General features: G+C 38.2%; 1 protein-coding gene across 7 annotated transcripts in view; it reads left to right on the top strand.

Annotated features, from left to right (window-relative positions):
* The window catches only part of adgrl2a (adhesion G protein-coupled receptor L2a), a 94,226-nt gene extending 75,187 nt beyond the window's left edge, over positions 1-19,039 (top strand). For 4 of the 7 annotated variants that reach the window (XM_062451006.1, XM_062451009.1, XM_062451007.1 and 1 more), the window contains 13 exons: positions 774-947; positions 1,374-1,583; positions 2,345-2,565; positions 3,323-3,389; positions 8,343-8,434; positions 9,784-9,828; positions 10,122-10,148; positions 10,799-10,967; positions 11,151-11,279; positions 12,085-12,181; positions 13,759-13,887; positions 14,593-14,610; positions 16,804-19,039. In XM_062451006.1, the coding sequence (XP_062306990.1) occupies positions 774-947; positions 1,374-1,583; positions 2,345-2,565; positions 3,323-3,389; positions 8,343-8,434; positions 9,784-9,828; positions 10,122-10,148; positions 10,799-10,967; positions 11,151-11,279; positions 12,085-12,181; positions 13,759-13,887; positions 14,593-14,610; positions 16,804-17,591 (2,166 nt within the window). In that variant the 3' untranslated portion in view covers positions 17,592-19,039. Of the gene's footprint in view, positions 1-773; positions 948-1,373; positions 1,584-2,344; positions 2,566-3,322; positions 3,390-8,342; positions 8,435-9,783; positions 9,829-10,121; positions 10,149-10,798; positions 10,968-11,150; positions 11,280-12,084; positions 12,182-13,758; positions 13,888-14,592; positions 14,611-15,789; positions 15,843-16,803 lie in introns of all 7 variants that reach the window. The other 3 variants (XM_062451011.1, XM_062451008.1, XM_062451010.1) reach the window with 3 other exon arrangements.
* Positions 19,040-22,017: the final 2,978 nt, after the last annotated feature.

The raw sequence follows: 22,017 nt of genomic DNA, 5'->3' as shown, positions 1-22,017 counted from the left end.
TCCAGCAATTGTAAAGATGTTTAGCAAAGTAGAAGAAATAACTGTAGTCGTCCCCTATCCAATATGCAAGTGGCTTCTTTTAGCATGTTGCTTAGGCCTATCTAATCCTCTTAGATTCCCATAAGGGTTTTTATGAAAAAAGCCGAGTCAAATCCTGGGTTTGAATTGTAAATGTCTAGCCAGGTCATCCTAATTAAGTAATTTAACATTAAATTATACTTGAAGTATTTTGGTCCTAATTGAATTTGTAATGAAAAGTAATTCCATAATCAACAGTAGGATATACATAATACAATTGTCTTTCTTTTAGTGTGTGTTTGTGTGTGTGTGCGGGTAAATTAACTCCAAGATTATCCGTACAATGTAGGAAGAAATTACTGAAGCACCAATTATCTTCTGTCTTTAAAGTTGTCACAAGAGAGATCCCGCAGGGCTTCATGTGATTAATCTCATTTATCAACTAAATTATGCAACTCAAAAGATGTCATCAAACAATGATATCCCCACTTTATAGCCTGGGATGCACTACTCTTGTCCATGATGGCCTGGTTGATTTAGAAAGTAACTAAATGAGATTAAATGCATGGATGGGTTTAAATGAAATATAAAACACTGTTTTCAAAGAACACAATGTGTTGTAGACCGTAGTTGCTGTGTTTAGGGGTTCAACAATTTTATCTTTTCACAGCTCTAATTTGGACAGTCAATTATGTCCATACTTACTGTACTTAGTTACATACTGTATACATACTTACTTACTCTATTATCATCAGATGGAGCACTACTTCAATTCCAATTGTTCCTTCTGGAACTACTCAGAGAGGAGCATGATGGGGCATTGGTCCACCCAAGGCTGCAAACTTCTGGATTCTAACAAGACCCATACCTCCTGTTCCTGTAGTCACCTCACCAACTTTGCCATCCTCATGGCTCATCGAGAAATTTCTGTAAGTAGCTCCATTTTTATGTATATTTCTGGGGCCTCTCTGGAACTTATCTACAGAATCATGTTTGGGATCTAGTAGTTCCAATTCTTGCTAGTTTTATTCAGCTTTCCATTAGAAGGGTTCCAAAATAAGGAACCCATCTGGCCTATGTTCTTCAAGTGAAGATAATCAAAGGATTTAGCCTATATATATTGTAACTTCAACAAAATGTTACTTTAAATGCGTCCCTAGTCAGTTCTCATCTATTAACCACTGATCACACTCATTTAAAGGGCTGGGCTTCTGATTGATGTGCACCTTTTCTGGTGTCTCCTGTGAAATAGTACAACAAATTTCCACCGACTGCTTGGCAAAAGTTATGTATGGAGGCTTCTTGCTTTATTGACAAACAGGTATATTGATTTGTCATATCCATTATCCCAACAGGGCAAAGATGGAGTGCATGAGTTGTTCTTGACTGTCATCACCCGTGTAGGGATCGTGGTCTCGTTAGTCTGCTTGGCCATCAGCATATTCACCTTCTGCTTCTTCCGGGGCCTTCAAAGTGATCGCAATACCATACACAAGAACCTGTGCATCAATCTCTTCATTGCAGAATTAATATTCCTGATCGGAATCGATATGACAGAACCAAGGGTAAGCCCTCCAATTGTACTGTACACATTTTTTTGTATCAATTATTTGTTTCACAGACCCAAAACAAAACAGTTAGTGTAAAATTGATGTGAATTTAAGCATGCACTTTGTTTCTCACCATCAATGCTGGTCTCTAACATGAGTGGGATAGTCCTGTAAATGTGCAGAGTAGTTGATACTGTTGATACTTTACTGTGCCTAGACAGGTTTTTTTGTAGTAAGTGTAGCGCCTCTGTCCTCTATACTACAGTTCTTTTCTACACATATACAACTCACTTTTTAAGGGATGACCTTTCTGAAGGTATATAAATGATATTCTCCCCTCCACACAGTCAGTAAAAACACTCCTCTGAGACCATAAATCACTGTAATTCAAAGAGGTTGGCCATTGGAGCCTAGTGCTTCCTCTTACAATACAGCTGTCATCCAGTACAAGCTACTGTCAGTACAAGGTTGAAACTTGTCTTTGAGAGAGCCCCTACATAAATCTCATAATTCTTATCTCAGGAAGGTATTATACAGTTTCTAATGGTTTTCATTCAAATGCATTTACATTATTGAATGTGTGATAACACCTAATTGAATGGCGTATTTTATCAAATGGACTTAACTGATAGTAAGTTTATTTCAACTTCTCAGAAGTTTGACTTTCTTTTTCTTCCAACTTTACATTAGTAATAATATGCAAAATTTTCAGGAACTATGCACCGTTACATTTAAATTGTACAATATTTCTATTAAACAAAACCACCTTTTCACAGATTGGTTGTTCCATCATTGCTGGGATTCTTCATTTCTTCTTCCTGGCATCTTTCTCCTGGATGTGTCTGGAAGGGGTTCAGTTGTACCTCATGCTGGTGGAGGTTTTTGAGAGCGAATACTCCAGGAAGAAATATTACTATGTATCTGGATACCTCCTTCCAGCCATCATAGTTGGTGTGTCTGCAGCTATTGACTACCAAAGCTATGGGACTAAGAAAGCGTGAGTGAAACTTACTGTCCTGTCTTACTTTGGTCTTTTCTACATTCTTCCTTATGTACTTCTTTACTTGTTACATTCCTTACTGTTGTAATAATGTATTTGTTACCTCAATGAAATTATTCAAATGAATAATGTTGTAGTATAACATGATGTTTATAGTTCTATAGGGTAACATATGGTAACCTCTTAATACAAACAACACGTTAACCACCCTGATTGGGGGAGATAGATTTAATTGTGTTTACCCCTGAGATCACTCCAAACTGATGTAAGCTCCAATTCCAGGAATGCCTTCTCCATTTTCTCAATGTCATTTGAGAGCAGGCTGACCAACACAACACTGTGGTTTTAGGGGGTCTTGTCTATGTTAATGCCTCTCTACTCAAAGACCCTCCTGTGACCTCTTGTTTCTAAACACTCTCTTAAAGAGAGGAGTGCTGTCCGGGAAGAGCCTTTTACATAGATTAATGATTGTATTTTAGCTAAGCTTCAGTGCTGAGACAAGGCAGAAGAGCAGCACTTTGTCCTTCTTGTTGGATCTGTGTGAGTTCAAGGCTTAGGAAGATGGTGAAAGTTTTTATTGTTTTTTGGAAATCGTTTACTTTGCTGTATCATGAGCGCTAGGTTCTGTTTTGACTCACAATCCATTTCCTTGCATTCATATTTGGCTTGAGGAGGTTGATACTGGTCTTAATTTTGTTGTAGTTTTTTCACCCAGATTTCTGATATAATGTTTATTTGTATACATTATTTCTAGTTGCTGGCTAAGAGTGGACAATCACTTCATATGGAGCTTTATAGGACCTGTCACCTTTATCATCATGGTAAGTTTTCTTTTCCTTAGACTAATAGAGAAAAATAGAAGTAAGGGGGTGGGAGAGAGATAGAGAAGAGACAGATAGATGGAGAAAGAGAGAGATATACACAGAGACAAAGAGAAAGGAGAGTATCAGATTTTTGTCAATGATGTGATTGCAATTACTACTAATGTCTGATGTATATCTATAGTACCAATGCCTTTTCATTGGAATCCAGTATCCACTCCTCCTGCTACTCCATGGTAATGGTTATGGTTAAATAAAACAGTTTTATTTGTATTTTAAACAGGGCCTTCTTGGATATCACCCCTATATTCTAATATATTATCATACAGTGCTGTCAATCTAAAACAGTCCTGAAAAGTTTGGAGTGTATAGTTTGTATTTAGAATAGATGAGAATAAATAATACAACCTGAAGGCTTTGGTTTTATGAAGATTTTCTATGGCCCTCATAGCAACAAATCCTCAATTTGAATGAGAGGATCCAGTGATTATTACATTCAGTTGTCTCTCCTCTATGTTTGCCTTAGTGTGTGTTCATTTCATGTACAAAATTGCTGATGACTGTCACAAGCTAGTAGCAGAGGCAGGCAGAGAAGCAGACTCTCTTGTTTGGTGAAGGACCACCAGGGTGAAGGACACACAGTGTATTATATTGACAAATGTGCTGTTTAAGCGTGCAATTATTTACTAGTCATGACATTATTATCTCTGACTCGATCAACAAGGACTCTAAAGGAACAGACCTGGGGGAGGTTTTTACTCCCCACAGTCAGGAAAAATATGGAGTAGCAGGTGGCATTCGTCAAACAGGCCCTCTGTGCCCTTTTGCACCAGTTATTACTTTGTCCCCTTTCACACCAAAGGGTGAATAACAGCTTCAACCCATGACCATAGAGTGAGGAATATATTTTTTTTAAATCAGTGCTGTGTTGATTATCTGACTTAATGTCTAGTATGTTCAGATGACACATCTTCCTCACTACATTGAAACAATTCTGGGTTCACAGTGGATAAAGAGGAGGGGGACTCTGTTGGTCACATGATGTTAGTTTGCCAATATGGGTAGCCAGAATTTATCACACAAATTAAATATCCCTTATGAGGACACACGCATACCATTTTTAACCAGGAAAATTATAGCGTTTGTCCTGTCAGAAATTATCTTCCACAGGCAGCCAGACCAAATTTATTTTCTCTAAATTGCATCCTCATTGTATTTCAGATTGTGAGTTGCTTTCAAAATGATTTGAATGAAACATGGATTGGTTGTAAGACGATGATCTAAATTCCAGTCCTAGTGACCTGAGACATAAAAACATGACCCTGATGTAGCTTATGTATTGTTGCAGTGTTCAAGTTAGACAGGAATGAGTATTTGCAGTGCTTTTGTTTTGTTGTTTGCAACAATTGACAACTACAGACAAAGCACAAAGGTGTGCAAGTGATCTCAAGGGATTGTGTGTAGGAGCAAGGTCTCCCACTACCTGTGACCCTGGTTCTTTTACAAATTGGCTTTGTCCTTGTCAATTAGAAAGAGAAAAATATGGAGAACGGTGAAAAAAGCTGAAGATAGAAAAAAGCTCACAATGCATGCAATGCAATGGCAGCCAAGGCTTCTGCCTAAAGCCCCCCCTGGCTCCTGCTGTGTAACTTTTGGTCTGACCTGAGGTGGTCTATCTCAAAGAAAAGCACTCAAAAACATGTTGTTTTTTCTCCTCCGCCCATGTATTTTTTTCTCTTTTCTTTTTTCCACCCTTTTTCTTTGCTGAAACCCTGTCTTAAAGTGAGACAGGAGTGAGTCTTGAGGAGGCACTTTGAGCCATGTTCTCAGGCAAACATTGTACGTGTCTTGAGGCACAGAGGGTATTAGCTCCATGAAAAGGTACATGGAAGTAATGAGTGTTGGGAGAGAGCCATTAGTATGCCTGAGATGCTTCAACGCAAGCCCCTCAGATCATGACACGTCGCGAGCAGTTCTCCTCATCCGGACAGCTCCATCTGCACCTTTAATATTTCATCCGGTTCACCCGGAGTTCAGTGTGCACACATACTCATGCTCTGGCAAAAAGCTTTCTCCTCAGTCCCACTGTGGCTAGGTGCTTCTGCATGGCTAGCGGTGATGATTCGGGAGGATAGAGAAAGGAAGGAGGAAAGAGAGAGAAGACAAGTGAGACAAGGTAACCAGGGAGTCCCTGGGGAGGGCCAAGAAAGCGTGTTGTGGGGGGCTGAGGGGGTAGGGACATGTGCTGTGAAGCTAGGTTACTTTAAAGTACTGTGTCCCTTTCCTCTGTCTCATCATATCCATGTCAGCACTTCGGGCTGTGTGAAAGGCATTTTCAAAGCGGCCCCTGCGACTCATACAAGGAGAAGAAGAGTGATATAAAGATGATGGCTGATGGCTAGGCAACAAAACACATTTCTCCTGATTCTGTGATATAAAAAGCCTGTGCCATTTATGTTACTCTCTTTTTTTTCTTCCTCTGTTCGCCTTTCTCTCACTGGATTATTATGTGTGGCTTCATGACTGGGTGGTGGAGGGGAGTTATTGATTATCTTTGGCCTTTTTATAACTATACTGAAAGGTATGACATACCATAGGAAGTGTGTTGGTGTGAGTTGCAAAACATGTAATTGGGTGTGCTCAAGCCTTCGGCGACAGCACAACCTTTGTTCTCTCACATATATATTATTGGGTGTGCTTTGCCTTCGGCAAGGGCACAACCTTTGTTCTCTCACATATATATTATTGGGTGTGCTTTGCCTTCGGCAAGGGCACAACCATTGTTTTCTCACATATATATTATTTTTATTTTTATTATTTTTATTATTCTTTTTGCCCCCCTAAAACTCAGTCAATATTTGGCCTACATAGACAACCTAGGTGTCAAAAGTTTCGTCTTGGTAGCGATTGAGTTGCTTCTATTGGGATTTACGTTCCGTTGCATGGTTTAAGTGGAAATTAAGTTTTTGTGGCGAAAAGTGAAGCTAACGGTGGCTAACTTGCTAGCCAGAGTCAATGACGCTACTTACGTCACTAACGTCACGAAAACTCGCGTGACTACCTCTAGCAGAACATTAGTTTAGCAGCTCGTTAACTTCTGGGAAATGGCTAAGCTAACTGCTTTACTGCAAGGCAGCTGCAGAAACGCCACAAGCAAAGAGGCCAGGGTGATAACTATTTACTCATTTTACTTTGTGATATGACACACAATTGTGACGTGTAATGTACAATATAAGCTGATTTTATTAAGGAAGTACATCTACTTTCGGAAACAGTAGTCTACTATGTCACTGAAGTATTAGCATCATGACATTAGCCTCTGTTGCCCGGGCAACACATACTACAGTGGTCTATGATGCATCTGTTTTCAATCGTTAAAATAAACATTCCTCACAAATACATTTTCGTTGTAGGATTTATTATGACATTACATTACAAGTAAACGATTTGTGGGTGAAATTATCATTACCTGTGGTTTCAAACCAGTGTTGCTCACTGAAACGCAGTAGCCTACGCGAGACACAGCTGTTTAGGAAGTCAAACGGCGACAGAACATGTTCGGCACTCTCCTTACTTAAATCAAAAATCTATCTAACTACTAACCTTAACTTCATTGCCACAGCCTAAACTTTGTCAATCTGTTCATGAAAATAATAAATTTCAGCCTAAACCGTACAACGGAACGTTAAATCCAATTCAACCAACGCAATCGCTACCAAGACGAACACAGCAGTAGTCTAGTACTGTACTGTAGAAGTAGAATTTACCGGGGCAGCTTCTCCACACAGGGCTATATCGCATTTTGCGTTGTTACTGACTGATCGCTACCAGTGAGCTTTTTATGAATGAGCGATTTTCCACTAAATAAATGTCAAGCTTATTTACGTTTTGGGGGGCATATTTTCCGTTAGCAGATGGTACTGTTTGAATCGCGATTCCATCTTCTACTGCCGGGCAACGTCGTAGAATAATCTTCAAAGGGGGTTCTTTATTAATGAATGAATGCAATGAGTAGGCTAAATGCCTGAAAATATCATGAGAAGGGAAAATACGCAGACCCCTGTGCAACCGACGCAAGCAAGCACACCCTACAATTTCCCCAGAAATTGTACCCTCTCTAGTTCTCTTTATTTTTTCCCATTTTGTCTTACCAATGTTTAGACATTGAAAAGATAAACAAATACTTTTGAAAGGCTTTATTTGGTCATAAATGAGGGTGTTAGTTGATATTGTGAACCCTATTGATTGATTTCCAGGTTGTAAACATACCAGGTTGTGTGAGTGTGTGTGCGTGCGTGCGTATGTACATGGATGTGGCATATAGTCCTGGAATAAATATTTAAAGAGTTATTTGGACCTATTTTTACTTTGTGTCTCTAAATCATGATTTTGACTTTCAAGGCCCCAAATAAATGCTCTATGAAAGAGCACAAAGTATGCTTGTCTGAAATTGATATGCACCACTGACTCAGGATTTAATGTGGTCTTAAATAAGGAAGTTGGAGCAGCTTGAATCTCCATCTGTCTTTCTCTCTCCTGTACACAATGTGGAAAAACATACCTAATTTTTTACATTTTATCACTTGTTACATGTTATGATATTTTATGTAATGAATAAATGATAGGCAACTGTACATGCTTGTTTTTCTCAAACAACAACACTGTCTGAAATGCTCATGTCTGTCAGCTCTACACAGTGCCGGACTACAACAGTGTATGTGGGGTTTTTTGCACTGCAATGGATTTTAATGGATTTCCTTGCTCTTGATTTAGAATGGCACTAAATTTGGCGCCAGTCTGCAGTTTTGTAGGACGATAGACTTCTATTGCATTAGGCCGTCTCTGAAGGCACTCCTCTTTTAATAGTTATAGAAAAATTAACAGTTTTTCTTCTCCTCCTACATTATGACATCCATCGTAATGTATTAACATGTCATTACTCTATTTTGACAGCTCAATCTCATCTTCCTGGTCATCACCATGTACAAAATGGTGAAGCACTCAACTACCCTAAAACCAGACTCCAGTCGGCTGGAAAATATAAAGTAAGTAAAGCTAATCTGTAACCCTTATACACTAAATTACTGGTAATATACAGTTATTTGTACTTCTTCTTGCCCCTTCAAACACACCGTCAGGCAGTCAGAGCCTTTTTTTCTTCTAAGGTTGAGGAAATATTTTTGGACGTGATAACATTTATGGGAAAAAGCATTATTTTTCTCTTTCATGTCAAATTCACTCTCCCTGACTTCTTCTTGTTCACAGTATCTATCTTTTTGGCCCTCTGGTAGAAATTTAAATTGTCCAGACAGAGCATTACCAGAGGAATTTAAATTCACTCCAGATATATACAATTTTACACAGAGGCTGGTGGTTTTGAATAAGAATTATCGCATGACCGTCCCATAATGATGACAACATTGACTTTGCGAGTGGTTAAGTCTTTGTTCTGTTCCACTGTGCTGCTGACCACAGGATTGTGTTGGCATGGAACACAGCACTCGGAGTCTGTGACTCAAGTATGCGCCGTGAGGGCGAGCCGAATGGAACAAAACATGTTTATAGTTCCAGCCCCACCCCCAACTCACTCCACCCCTCTAATAAGTTTGTTTTCCTCAGTTGCTTTACAATTTGCTAAATGTTTTGGTTTGTAAAACTAAAGAGAACAATTATTTTCCATCCCTTAATTGTTTGTTTATTATCTGTTAATAGAGGGTTGATTTCAGGCCTCCTGACAGCTGGGAGTTATTTTTATTTCCATACCTGTGTGGTATCGCAGGCTCCACTCCCTTCAACCCCATATAGGAGCTGCATATCTTTCTACTTGTATTTCCTTTTATTCATTTTCTTGATAATTATGTGTTGTAAGTGTGTTCTCCATTACAGTGCAGTTGCGAAACTACACCCATGATCAGTGGTTAATCTTTGTTGACTAATTAAGACATTTACCCTGTTTACTTTTGCAAGCCTTCTCACCAGACAGAGCATCACAGCTACCTTTTAGCATTGTTTAACATTGTAGATTTTTGTTATTCTGGGTTTTTCAGGCAATACAGCTTGTCGTAATTATTTTTATATCTAAACAAATATATAGCAGATCATTCAACGTATTTAGTATGTAATATATATAATATAAGTCTTGAAATACAGATTACACTCTTTCCAATCAAAATAAATTCTAAATGCAAAAAGACAAATTAAAACAGTTTACATCCAATTCTGTAAGGATGATGCTCTTTATAGTATTAAATTGCCTATGCCAGTTCTCAAGAGTTGCGAACCATAAAGTAGATGGGGGATCATTGAATGTTGCATGGTAAGAGAAGGCTAATCCACAGCGTCTCCTTTCTTTTCCTGTTGCATTTCCCCTTCTCTGTCCTTTCATTCACACCAGTAATTATCGCGTTTGTGATGGATACTATAATACCGATTTGCCAGGGTAAGCCTCCACTGTGCATCCTCAATGTCTTCCTCACACAATACACACACTGTAGCACAAATGCTAATTCCACCAAGTAGATAGATACACAGTACCAGGGATCTGACAGGATCCTTTACATACGGGTTAGGGTTAAAAAGCCCTCTGTTCTTGTTAGCTTCTTAATTTTATTATGTTTGTAATTTCTCACCCATCAAAGTTGAAGAACTTTGACACAAAATGGCAACCTACCCACGCTGTGATGCATCTGATCTAATTTGTGTTTCTCTTTTCCTGCTTATCATGCTCTCTAGCTATGAAGATAATAAACCATTTATCAAGTAAGGAACACTTAGCCCAGAAGTCTGTTCTCAGCTTGTAGTTGACTCTTCCTCAACATTCGTCCTTCAACTTTTTGTTTTGTCTCTCTCACTTTATCTCTCAAGCACTCTGCCCCAAGGCTATTCATACCATTGTCCTCACTTCCATTGTCCATCGTCTCTCTGTTCAGTTTGGTGTTGTGTATCTGTACAACCTTTGAACTTTAACCTTTAGGGGTGTCTGAAGGCTTCATAGGAACCTTCAGACACCAGGCATGGGTTTCCTTCTCCTCTAACTCTTTCCTCAGCTCCGTAGCTGCCCAGTTGTCAACGTTACCCTCAGTATAAATAAATATGGTGGAGACTTGTTGAAATAATTTCAAGAAGCTCTAGGAATAACGTGGAACACTCAGTCCACTTCCTTTTTTGGAAATGTTGCCCCAATACCATCTTAGCATTGCGTAATATGGACAATTTTGTCCTTCATTATGAAAAATAAATAAATGCAGTCTTTTAAATTAATCTGATTTCCTCCTTAACAGAACGAAGCAAACAACTATTGTAATCAAGCCTTATGATTTGGGTTTCTATTTACCCTTCTTGATTTATGCAGCTGTTTTGAACACTAACTCACAATGGATTTGTCTCATTGTGTGTTTGTTTGAGTCTAGGTCCTGGGTCCTGGGAGCCTTTGCTCTGTTGTGTCTGCTGGGTCTGACTTGGTCCTTTGGATTGTTCTTCATCAATGAGTCCTCCGTGGTGATGGCCTACCTCTTTACCACATTCAACACCTTCCAAGGAATGTTTATCTTTATCTTCCACTGCCTCCTCCAGAAAAAAGTAAGTTAGTGGTCCTATCCTGCACAAATGTGACAATTTACTCATGCAGTAATAGTACATTAATCACACTTCCGTTTAATTACTGACATGTTTCAGTTAAAACAATATTGCCTCATTTTAGCAAAGGTATATAGAGCTGTAATGTACATTGTAGCAAAACCTTTTGAATAATTGTGCACTCAGGTCCGTAAAGAGTACAGCAAGTGCTTCCGACACACATACTGCTGTGGTGGCTTGCCCACAGAGAGCTCCCACAGTTCTGCTAAGACATCCACAGCCAGGACGAGTGCCCGCTACTCCTCTGGCACACAGGTACGGTTTCTACCAGATTAGCATCCATAAAATAGGCATATATTGTAGTTCAATACAGTACAACATCAAAAGTGAAATAAGGAAATCAACTACAGAAAGTAACAAACATTGTTACCAAACTCCCTATGTTGTTATGATTGAGAAAGTAAGATAATTAAAGACAACATATATTTCAAATGTCGTGGGAATTATTTTCTACAGTAGTTACAGATTAGTGTAAATGGTAGCTGTGTCTAATTGTGCATACTGGAGAATAATCCAAGAATAACAAGCAAAATCTAGTATACTGCATGATTTTTTTTTTGCTCCTCCCCTTAGCACCTGCTTCTTCTTTTTTCTCTCACTAATGCCACATTCATGGAAAATATGAATGCACTTTTCCAAAGCATTATTTACTTTTTTACTTCAAATCATTAGTTTTTACTTAAAAAATCGAAATACCAGTTGATGTGAATTATTTCCCAAGGGCACAATACTTATTTTGGATAGGAGAAAATGTTCCAACCATTGAACTTAAAATGTGTAAAAACCTTAGCAAAATTATTTTTGCTTAAATCACAGGATATTCCCCTTTTAACTTCTAAAGCAATGGGACACCACGTTTTCATCAACTTCAAGATTTTGAGTATTAAAATGGTCATTTGCTGTTAAGATAATTCAGGAAGATCACATTAGGCACGTGGTACACTGTATAAGCTTAGGTCATTTAGGGCAAAGCTTACAATACCAGACGTAATGAAAGGGGATCTTTGAAGTGAAAGATGCTTCTTCAAGTCCGAATAACTATTCCTTGTTAATCTGACAGAGCCGTATCAGGAGAATGTGGAATGACACCGTAAGAAAGCAATCTGAGTCCTCCTTTATCTCAGGTGACATCAACAGCACTTCTACCCTTAACCAAGGTCAGTCACACACCTCTTTATTTCTTCACATATACCATTTACATGATAGATAGATAGATAGATAGAGGTCCAATACATACAATTTCAATTAAACCTGTTTGGCTTGATAGGACTTAACCATAGGAAGGCTAGCATCCCTGTGTCTGCCAACTGAGGATTACAGAAATCCCTTCTTCAAATACTTTGAGCGTTTTCACGTTGGGCAGCAAACATCAACCATGAATTGGGGGCAGCGCGGTGCTGTTTGTGCTAAAGTGCTGGCCATTCAAAGTTCAGACCTCAATCCACGAAAATAAAAAAAATGTCCTTACTCCAAACAAGTTATTTCTGCACAAAATGGTGTGCTTTACTAGCAGAGGCTCATTAATTGGTTAGCATGTGAGGTGGCTTCTGCTATAACAGAGATCCACGAGTAGAGTAGAGGAAAAAAACTGTCATTTATTATTTAACTTGAGCACAAATATAATTATGAGAAGATGATGTTCAACTCTGGGTGACCCTGAGTGCTTAGTGTGTTGTTCAGCTATGCTGCCCTGCCTCTATCTAAAATGGGTCTCCAAGCATGCATGGAAAAGTGGGGTTACAGTGAGGTAGTCTAGACTTTAAACCCATTCACTCCCCTGCACCTCCCCCCCACTTTTACTCCCCAGCTCTTCAGTCTGCACAGGGTAGAATGGTTACGACAGGTCACATGCCAAAGCATCAATATCTATCAGTACAGTTTTTAGTTTTTCTTTCTAGAATAAACCTTATGTTATATGTTAATGTTAAGGCTGAGTATCGATCCGTCTCTGGTGTGCTGTAAGATCCCTGCCTAGTTACCCTTGAGTATAGTGTACTAAAGAGGGTTCTATCTGAAGGAAGCTTCCCTTGTCATTAAAACATCCTCCGAGACCGCCTGACAAGACAAATGGCATTTCACACAAAGTGATGAATGGGACTGGAAATGCGTCATAAGGCTCTGTTCCATCTACAGAAGCACTACTACTGGGAGTGAATTTTAGTGTAGGATGAAAATGACATGGGGAGTTAGTAGAGCTAATCATAATCTGAATTAGTCAAGGAATATTCAAGCAATACATATGAGGGCGAGGCTAAGTTAGCCTTTCACATTGGGGTTTATTTCAGTTTAGGGGAAAAAAATCGGAACAATTATTTAACATTGCAGTACTTTTGTGGGTAACAGGTAAATAAAGGAAAAAAGCAGTAAGTACAGTGGCATTACATTGCCCCTCTTACTAAACAAAAGAAAGACGAAAAGCTGACGTAATAATTGCCTTCTGTAGTATAATGTTGCTTTGCAACTAATTTGTGCTAGATATCAGTACAATTCATCAGGAATAAAATCACAAGTAAATGTGAAGTAAATCTAACAGTGTAGATTTTCTTCTTTACTCATCGTCATTTAATCCTTAGCTTGATATCACAATGTCACGTTTCTTTAGTCATAATTAAACTAGCCCATAGATAAATGTCTTCAAAAAATGAATGAATAATACCGTATTTATTAGGAAAAAAATATTTGCCAATGCCTGACAAAGGAACCTGATCTTTCTTCTTCTATCTTGCTACTCCAGGAATGACGGGCAATTATCTACTAACAAATCCTCTTCTTCGACCACAAGGCACTAACAACCCTTATAACACCTTACTGGCTGAAACAGTCGTATGTAACACTCCTACGGCTCCTGTGTTTAACTCTCCAGGTGTGCTTGCTTTAACACTTAACACTGTTAATTCTCACTGTGCATTCTCTGTTTTGTATAGCAACTTTCTTATCTTGCTTGTTGATATCAACTGATTTATTGTGCCATTATTATAAGCAAAACAAGGAGTATCAACTTCTTCACTGTATAATACTTGCACTTACTAGCATTCACAAATGAATAATTGACACAGCACATTATTACCAATTTAGTGAAATTCATTATTATCTACCCCTTCTGGTGTGAGATTTTTTAAATAATCATAATATTCTTTAGAATAAAACATAAAGATTAACTTGAGGAAGAGAATACCGTATCTTCTGCCTTGCTTGAATGAGGAAAATGAGCTACACTCTAAATTGCATGATTATTTGAAATTTAAGTTTTAAGTCTATGCTTTTTTTCTTCTGTTTTCACGAGGATATTTCCCCTAGAGGCCTGCATGCTACCATGCAAGCACAACATCAGTTTATGATTTAAATTGAATATGTGGGTTTCGAGTTATTTATTGACAAGGAGTTGTGGTATCGTAATCAAAACCATGAAAAGCCCTAAAACATCCCTCGGTATTTAAGGGGTCTAGTTTATCCAGTATTTCAGAAATATGTTAAAGGACAATGAGTATGTATTGCAATCATGTTTTAGAAATTGAAATGACATTTTCTTTTTGTCGTGTTTTTGCTTTTCCTTTATGCTTTCCTCCAGTGACCTACAGAGAGACAAGTATGGGAGTAAAACTTAACTTTGCCTATCAAATGTAAATTTTGTTCAGCATGCTTATTAAAAACAACCAAACCCTGGCACAATCAATGGTTTATTTAAGGTCATTGACATATACTCAGTGGACAAGTGGTTCACAAACTATCAAATTGTACTTTTCATTCAATTCAGTCTTGAGTGTTGGTTGAGAATGGATTTGGGAAATTTCACTTCCCATTTCTGTATCTTTCTCTTTTTTAGAGAAATAAAGAGAAAATACTGCTTTGTTACCTTGTAGCAAAGGATAATATTTAGGAAATAGAAGGGGTAATGTACCTGCACAGGTTTTTCCCTGTAGCATTGAGCTGTCTCAGTGTCCAGTTGTATTCCCGTCACATCTGTCCCCAAGTGTCCAGACGTCACCTGTCTGAAATCAAATTGTCTAATCGCAATGCGTAAACAATTTGTCTGTATGTCATTGTGCCGGTGGTTTATTTTTCATTATCTTTTCCCTTTCATATAAATTTGTTCCTCATACCTTCGATAACTTTGTTGATACTTGTTTTATTCATCTTTGTGTCTGCAAATAACATTCCCATCTTTTATCTGAACAACAGAGTGTCACCACAAAATACCCATTCCTCTTAATCTCACTCTCGTATCTCTGAATTGATCTTAATTTTCTATTTTTGCCTAACCAACTATGGCAAACTCACTCACTTCTCTGTTCCTTTTCAGCCTTTTGTCCATCTGACTAATATTTGTTCTATCACTCCTGATTTCCACAACCCCAGTGCTTGCAGACATTCTTGAAATGACTGCCATTGACCTTCCTAGCTGTGTATTATTTTTTGGGGGGGACTGCTTTTAGAGTGACTGGGGCTACACTGGAAACTGTCACTTTGATGGATGCCGAGCACAGGGCAGCAGACTTGCTCTGACCTTTGCCAGCCTTGGGCACATACTGGCATGGAACAATTGGTACCAAACTTAAACAGGCTCAAAAACGTAATGAAAATATAAACCCTCAAAACCTAAACTGTTATCATTAATTCTGAAAAACCAAAAAGCCTTGATTGCTTGTTGATTTAATTTGCTGAACCCTTGGTCTGACTAAGTTGCAAAGTTTTTTTATTTTTTGTTATTGTCAGTGATTCTTCATCATGTTACAAATAAATCATTTTATTTTCTTTTGTACATCAGCTACTCTTAGGCCAGATAGCCTGAGCAGACAGACATGATGTGAGATGTCCAAAGTGAGTCTTTTCCACCTGCTGTGTGTGATGATGTCAGATGGTGCTTGTGGGCCTCCCCATGTAGTGAGAAAGATGGCTGTCCCGTGTTGACCATTACTTATTTCTCTGTATACGTCCATATTCTCCCAGTCTTGTTTTGATTTCCCCCACAACTCATCCTATAACGACTTGCTAGAGAATCTCCTGTCAGTGTTGTAGCTTACCCATTTGTGGCTACTCTTGTTACGTTTAACTTTGCTGTATGTTTTCTGATGGTCATGATTATTATTTTTTCTCGTTTAATGTTGTTTGGGATCCCCTCCACCCCTTTCTCACTAGTATGTTAGTCAAAGGCAACATGCTTGAGTGAATTGGAAAGGCTCTATACTTAACATTAAGTTACATCTACCATGTAATTACATAGCAATACCTGTAGTAACAACATTGTAGTTACATATGAACTGCTATGTAGTTATATTTCAGTTTTGCGATAATTAAATTAGTTATTACACAAAAAATTGAATATGGAGGAGGTTTGGATTTCTAGGGGTAAGTAGATGTTAACACTGATACTGTTTTTGTAACAAAATCTTCAATGTTTTTTGAAACATCCACTTACCTCTTACACACATCCCCACTACTGTGCATTACACTTTTGTAATAACCTATACTTATCATTTAATTACCTAGCAATTCCTATGTATTTGCAAGGTTTTCCTAGGTATTGTTGTGTAATTACATGGTTGTTAATGTAACCTTCATGTAAAGTGTTTTGATGCTGTGTTAGGTGCATGCATACATATTCTTAAAAAAAAGTTATTATATAGAGATAAACAACTTTTTGTCTTATGTCTTAACTAATGAACTGTCCTGTACAGCATTGAACCAGTTTTCTCACATAATGTCTCTCTCTCTTACATTATTAGAGAAATGGTTTTGACTAATATAAATCCACTCTACGTGTTTTATTTTCTTTCTCTAGGACACTCACTGAACAACGCGAGGGAAACAAGTGCAATGGATACTCTACCGCTAAATGGTAACTTTAATAATAGCTATTCGCTCCGCAACGGGGACTATGGCGACAGTGTGCAGGTTGTAGACTGTGGCCTCAGCCTAGATGATGCTGCCTTTGAGAAAATGATCATCTCTGAGCTGGTGCACAACAACCTGCGGGCTAAGAACAACCACCACCAACAACAGCAGCACCACCACCACCTTCACCCAGAACGGATCCCGCCCAAGGTGACGGTGGGTGGGAGTAGCGGTGAAAACAATGCCATCATGGCAGACGCCTCCTCCCTGGTGCATGGTGACACAGCGGGCCTGGAGCTGCACAGCCGAGAGCTGGAGGCACCTCTCATCCCCCAGCGGACTCACTCGCTTCTCTACCAGCCTCAGAAGAGAGTGAAGACCGAGGGGATGGAGAGCTGCGGAGGTTTTGTCAGCCAGACGGCAGAGCCAAACAACAGCCTGCAGTCCCCCAACAGAGACTCCTTGTACACTAGTATGCCTAACCTGAGGGACTCTCCATTCCCCGAGAGCAGCCCCGACGTAGAGGAGGACCTCTCCTCCCCCTCCAAAAGGAGTGAGAACGAGGACGTTTACTACAAGAGCATGCCTAACTTAGGATCTGGACACCAGCTCCAAGCATACTACCAGATCAGTCGAGGGAACAGTGATGGTTATATTATTCCTATTACTAAAGAGGGCTGTACACCTGAAGGAGATGTACGGGAAGGACAGATGCAGTTAGTGACAAGCCTTTAAGATTGAAATCACCATCTTTTCTTCTCCGTACCAGCCCTATCTTTTGGAGGACACACTCTGAGAGAGGTTGTGGAAGTGGCTAGAGCCCAAACCAAACTGTCCCACTACCATCCAAACAACGTCCCCTTTAACCCTCTTTTACCCTTACACAGACAAACAGACTTAAGTGCACAGCAACGGCAGTTCAGTGTTACTCCGATCGCTGTGAAGTTTACACAGAATGTACATACAATGCAGAGTCAATTTCAGTTTAAGAAATGAACCAATTATGTATTTAAATGTGATGCTGCTGTTGAATAACGGATACAAAAATATATATAAAAACAAAAGAATAAAAAAATAGGCTATTTCAGATCAGAAGTTTTCACTTCCATAATCCTTGTCAAAGCCTGTTTTTGTATCATATACAAAATAAAGCTTTTGGGCCAGGATGAGGACAACAATTTAACTGAGACGTTCCTGATGAATTACTTAATTAGGAATATAAGGTCCTAGAGTTACCCCCCATCACCGTGAAGTTTGGATTGTATAACCACTAGCAATCAAGCCCCTGGCCTTATATTTTCTCAATTGTACATTGAGCTGTTAAAAATGACAAAAATAGATATATTTTGTTGTATTGCTCGAGGAAAAAATTAATAAAAACAGTACATATAAAGAAACCTTTTAATTGAAAATCTAACATTTGAAGAGACTATTGTGTAAAAGTTGCACATGTTATAAAATGTGTTAATTGTTCTTACACTTCATTCATCTACATTTGAAGAAAAAAAAGATAATTAAAACAAAATGAGTCAACAAAGAACTTGATTAATGCATATTCACTTTTTCCACTTGTGAACAGTGTTTTCCTGAATGAATTTCATATTGTCAATTGCACTGGGTTTATTTGATAATGCCAAAACATGAAATTAATCTTTTCTGTCATTATATAGGTTCATGGGCAGCAATCACTTAAAACCATCTTCTGACAATAAAGTTTATATTCATTATATTATGTATTTATTACGCTTGGGTCTGGACATTAATTTATTGAAATATTTCCAAATAATGAATGGAGAATGAGCAAATATTTTCCAGCACTGGTATACATAGCTCATCTTTTTCTGTAAACTATTAAGGGGCCTATCACTATACTGATGTAAAGTTCAACACTTGTTTAACAAAAAAAATAATGTGAGATTTTTTGTCAAATGCCAGTTCCTTTATTAATTTGTGTTTTTGTACTGTTTAAGACTTCAGCTTTGATTATTTTGCTATAGACAAAATATATTTTTGACTCTTGTTTTCCTTTAGGCATTGCAGGTTAGTCAAGCTCATTTCCCCTTTGTGTTGGAGAAGCCAAATCTTTTCATGTAATTTAATAATGAGAACTCAGGTAGGGAAAATTCAATTGTAAATGTTACTCTGTGTGGTTGTAACACTCCAATAAAAGTTCCAGTAAAAATTACATCGGTTCACAGCATTGTCCACGTAGCATATTATTGAGCACTGCTCCAGACAACATTAAAACCTGCCGTAAAACATTGTATCTCTAGCTGGCTTCAGTATGTTGGTAGGGAATTAGTTTTAAGGGTCACTGTTACAGTTTGAGAAATGTGAAGAAAATTCATCATAGTTAATAAGTATATTACTTACACAATGTCTACTCAAGAAGTCAGTCTGACATGGCTTGACATGGCCACAGCTACTACTAAATGATGGGTCATTTCCATATGATACCAACTGAAGCAGAAAACAGCTCATGGCAGGGGGGCTGGAATTTGAACTGTTTACCACTGAAATAAGTTCCTCTGACACTCCCCTGTCAGAGGAATGTTAATGTTAATGCTGTGTGGGCTGTGTGTTGATTTGGCTTTTGATATAATTGAATATAAAACATTTTGCTAAATTCTTATCGGACATTATAATCTAAGAACTGTCTTGTTTTTCATTGATCCACACTTTGTTGTTGACCCAAATTGTTTGAGTGGTCAGCCAAATTAACTTAGCTACAATACGCAATACTACAAAAATGTACGGTAAATAATACGTTGAGTATATATATGTCATTCCTTTTTACAAATAGTTTGGATGAAATATTCTTCCTGATTCTACAGTATATTTCTCAACAAGAAGAAAAGAATAGATGTTACATCAGCTTGTTTTTTTGTTAATTGAAGATTTTTTTTATCAATGCAAATGTTCATTGATCAAAAAAAAAAATCCCTACTCCATTTCATATTTGATATAGGAACAAAACAAGCAAACAAATACACAACTCTCCTCACCTCCTCTCTGTAGTTTATTTACCTGAGCGCAGTGACCAAGAGACAATATGATCTGGGATGAGCCCTTCAGTCTGAAACAAGCTGTCTGGAATCAGCCCCTGCAACCCTGTGTGTGGCCTCCTTGTCGTTTGAGACCCTTCGTAGCTCCCGCTCCTGCACTGGGGAGTCTCACTCTTTGTCAAACAGTGATTTAGATGTAGGCCAGCAGCCGAGGGGCACTCGGCTCTGTGTCTCCCATAGAAAAGAGCCAGGAAACAGAAGGAGGCACCTATGCATTGGACTGAAAAACTGGAAGTATAATGCAGTGAAAGCAATGGTGATTGATAGTTGACTTAAAGGACAGCCACACTGCCATTTGATGAAATTGGGATAGAACATTGCAGTTGCCTTTTGGGATTTATATTTATTATGACCGTTACTAACATGCACACATATGTTTGAAATTACTTTTTGACTAATATTTCATTCCTATGTCAAATACATGGTTCTTTTTTTCTGAACGGGAATTGGAACACTCAATGTGTCAGCTTTAAAAAAAACAGCAACGTTTTAAACTGATTATCTGTTTAGAATAAACATGTATGAGGTTATTAAATATAGAGAACATTGTCCTGTCATACACTGTTGTGGATTTTACATCTGTACAATGTACACATTGTAATAACATCTACTTTATTAATACTGTCATTGCTCTCAAACGTCCATGTCATAGCAAATGTCATAGCAAACTGATCTACAGCAATTGATAAATAGTTCTATAAGCCCTTCTATAAGACTGATGAAGACCATTACCCCTATACATTATCTCAGCACATGTATCCTTATACACGTTATTACTGTATATATTGATGGCTTTGTCAAATATGTAACATGTATATGAAATATACATGTTGACCAACATATACCAATTTGTGAAACATCTGTATATATAAAAAAGGTTTTTAAAGTTGTAATCTGGTCTGGTGGGACCAGCTTTACCCCTTAGATTCCCTTAATTAATATTGGCATGCCATAGGAACCCCCTTTTAGACCAAAACACACCGTGCCAAATACTGTATGGTTGCTGTCAGTTTTGTGGATGGTGATTTGATCCTTCTGAGCATTACAGTGCAAAGTAACTTTAAAACTCTTTTAGTTAAAGGGGAACCTTTAACTATGCAGGCCTTTTCTTTTCCAAGCACTTTTGTCCTGTCCAACTTCAAATGCGTGGATTTGTGGCCTGTTGGAGACTTAGATCCAGTCCCTCAGAGGTGAAAACCCCAATTAACCTGCAGCTCCAGCCGCCAGCTCGATAATCCCCTCCCATAATTATGAAATTACCAGATACAGGATTTTGAATTTAAAAAAGGATGAGAATTTCCTCCACTGAAAAGCAACAAGGTGAAATAATGCCAAGCCAACATTGTTGGCAAGTTGATATTTACCTGAAGGAATAGAAGTTTTAATTTCGGATCAAGGATCAAAGGTGAAGCCCAATTGCATCTAACATGATTATTGTGGTCCTAAAAGTAAAAGTTGCAGATCATGGATAAGCCTTCAACTGGTTTTGTGTGGTAGGCTTTTGTGTTGCTAATAATGCATGAACACCTACATTTATGAAACATCAGTGTCATTTTGATATTTTGGCAATGTGCAATGCTTTTTTTAGGTTGAATACAAATACAATGACCCTTGTTAAATGTCACATTATTTATTCATTCGAATCAGGAACAATCTATTTTCACTCCAGGTGTTCAGGAGGAGAGCGCACATCCTCAGTGTCCTAACATTCACCTGATAAACTCATTGGCACTTGCTAGAAGGAAGCCTCAGGCTACAACCACTGAATCTCCTGCTCTATACAAGCTTCTGTAGGGCTATATGGGAAAATGCCTGTGTAATAAACAGCCCTGCACTCAGGCACAATCGAACTAAGGATTTTAGCTGTATTGTATTTGCATTATTAGCCTAACTGACATTGGAGTTAGTGATGGTTTCAATTTCTGCAAGGACTGTAAATACTTAAAGTATATAGTATGCAATCACCTCATAAGATCTGCTTCACTGTACATAAATGTGTTAGTTAACGTTCATAATGTACTTTGTAATGGCACCATCGTCTCATTGTTTTACTGGAGCAGTAAAGGCAATAAACTTTGATTCCAGGGAGAATTTGC

This window comes from Osmerus eperlanus, chromosome 24 (assembly GCF_963692335.1).
Source record: "Osmerus eperlanus chromosome 24, fOsmEpe2.1, whole genome shotgun sequence".
NCBI lineage: Eukaryota > Metazoa > Chordata > Actinopteri > Osmeriformes > Osmeridae > Osmerus > Osmerus eperlanus.
The sequence above is the reverse complement of the archived record's forward strand: the minus strand, read 5'-3'. Positions and strand labels throughout refer to the sequence as shown.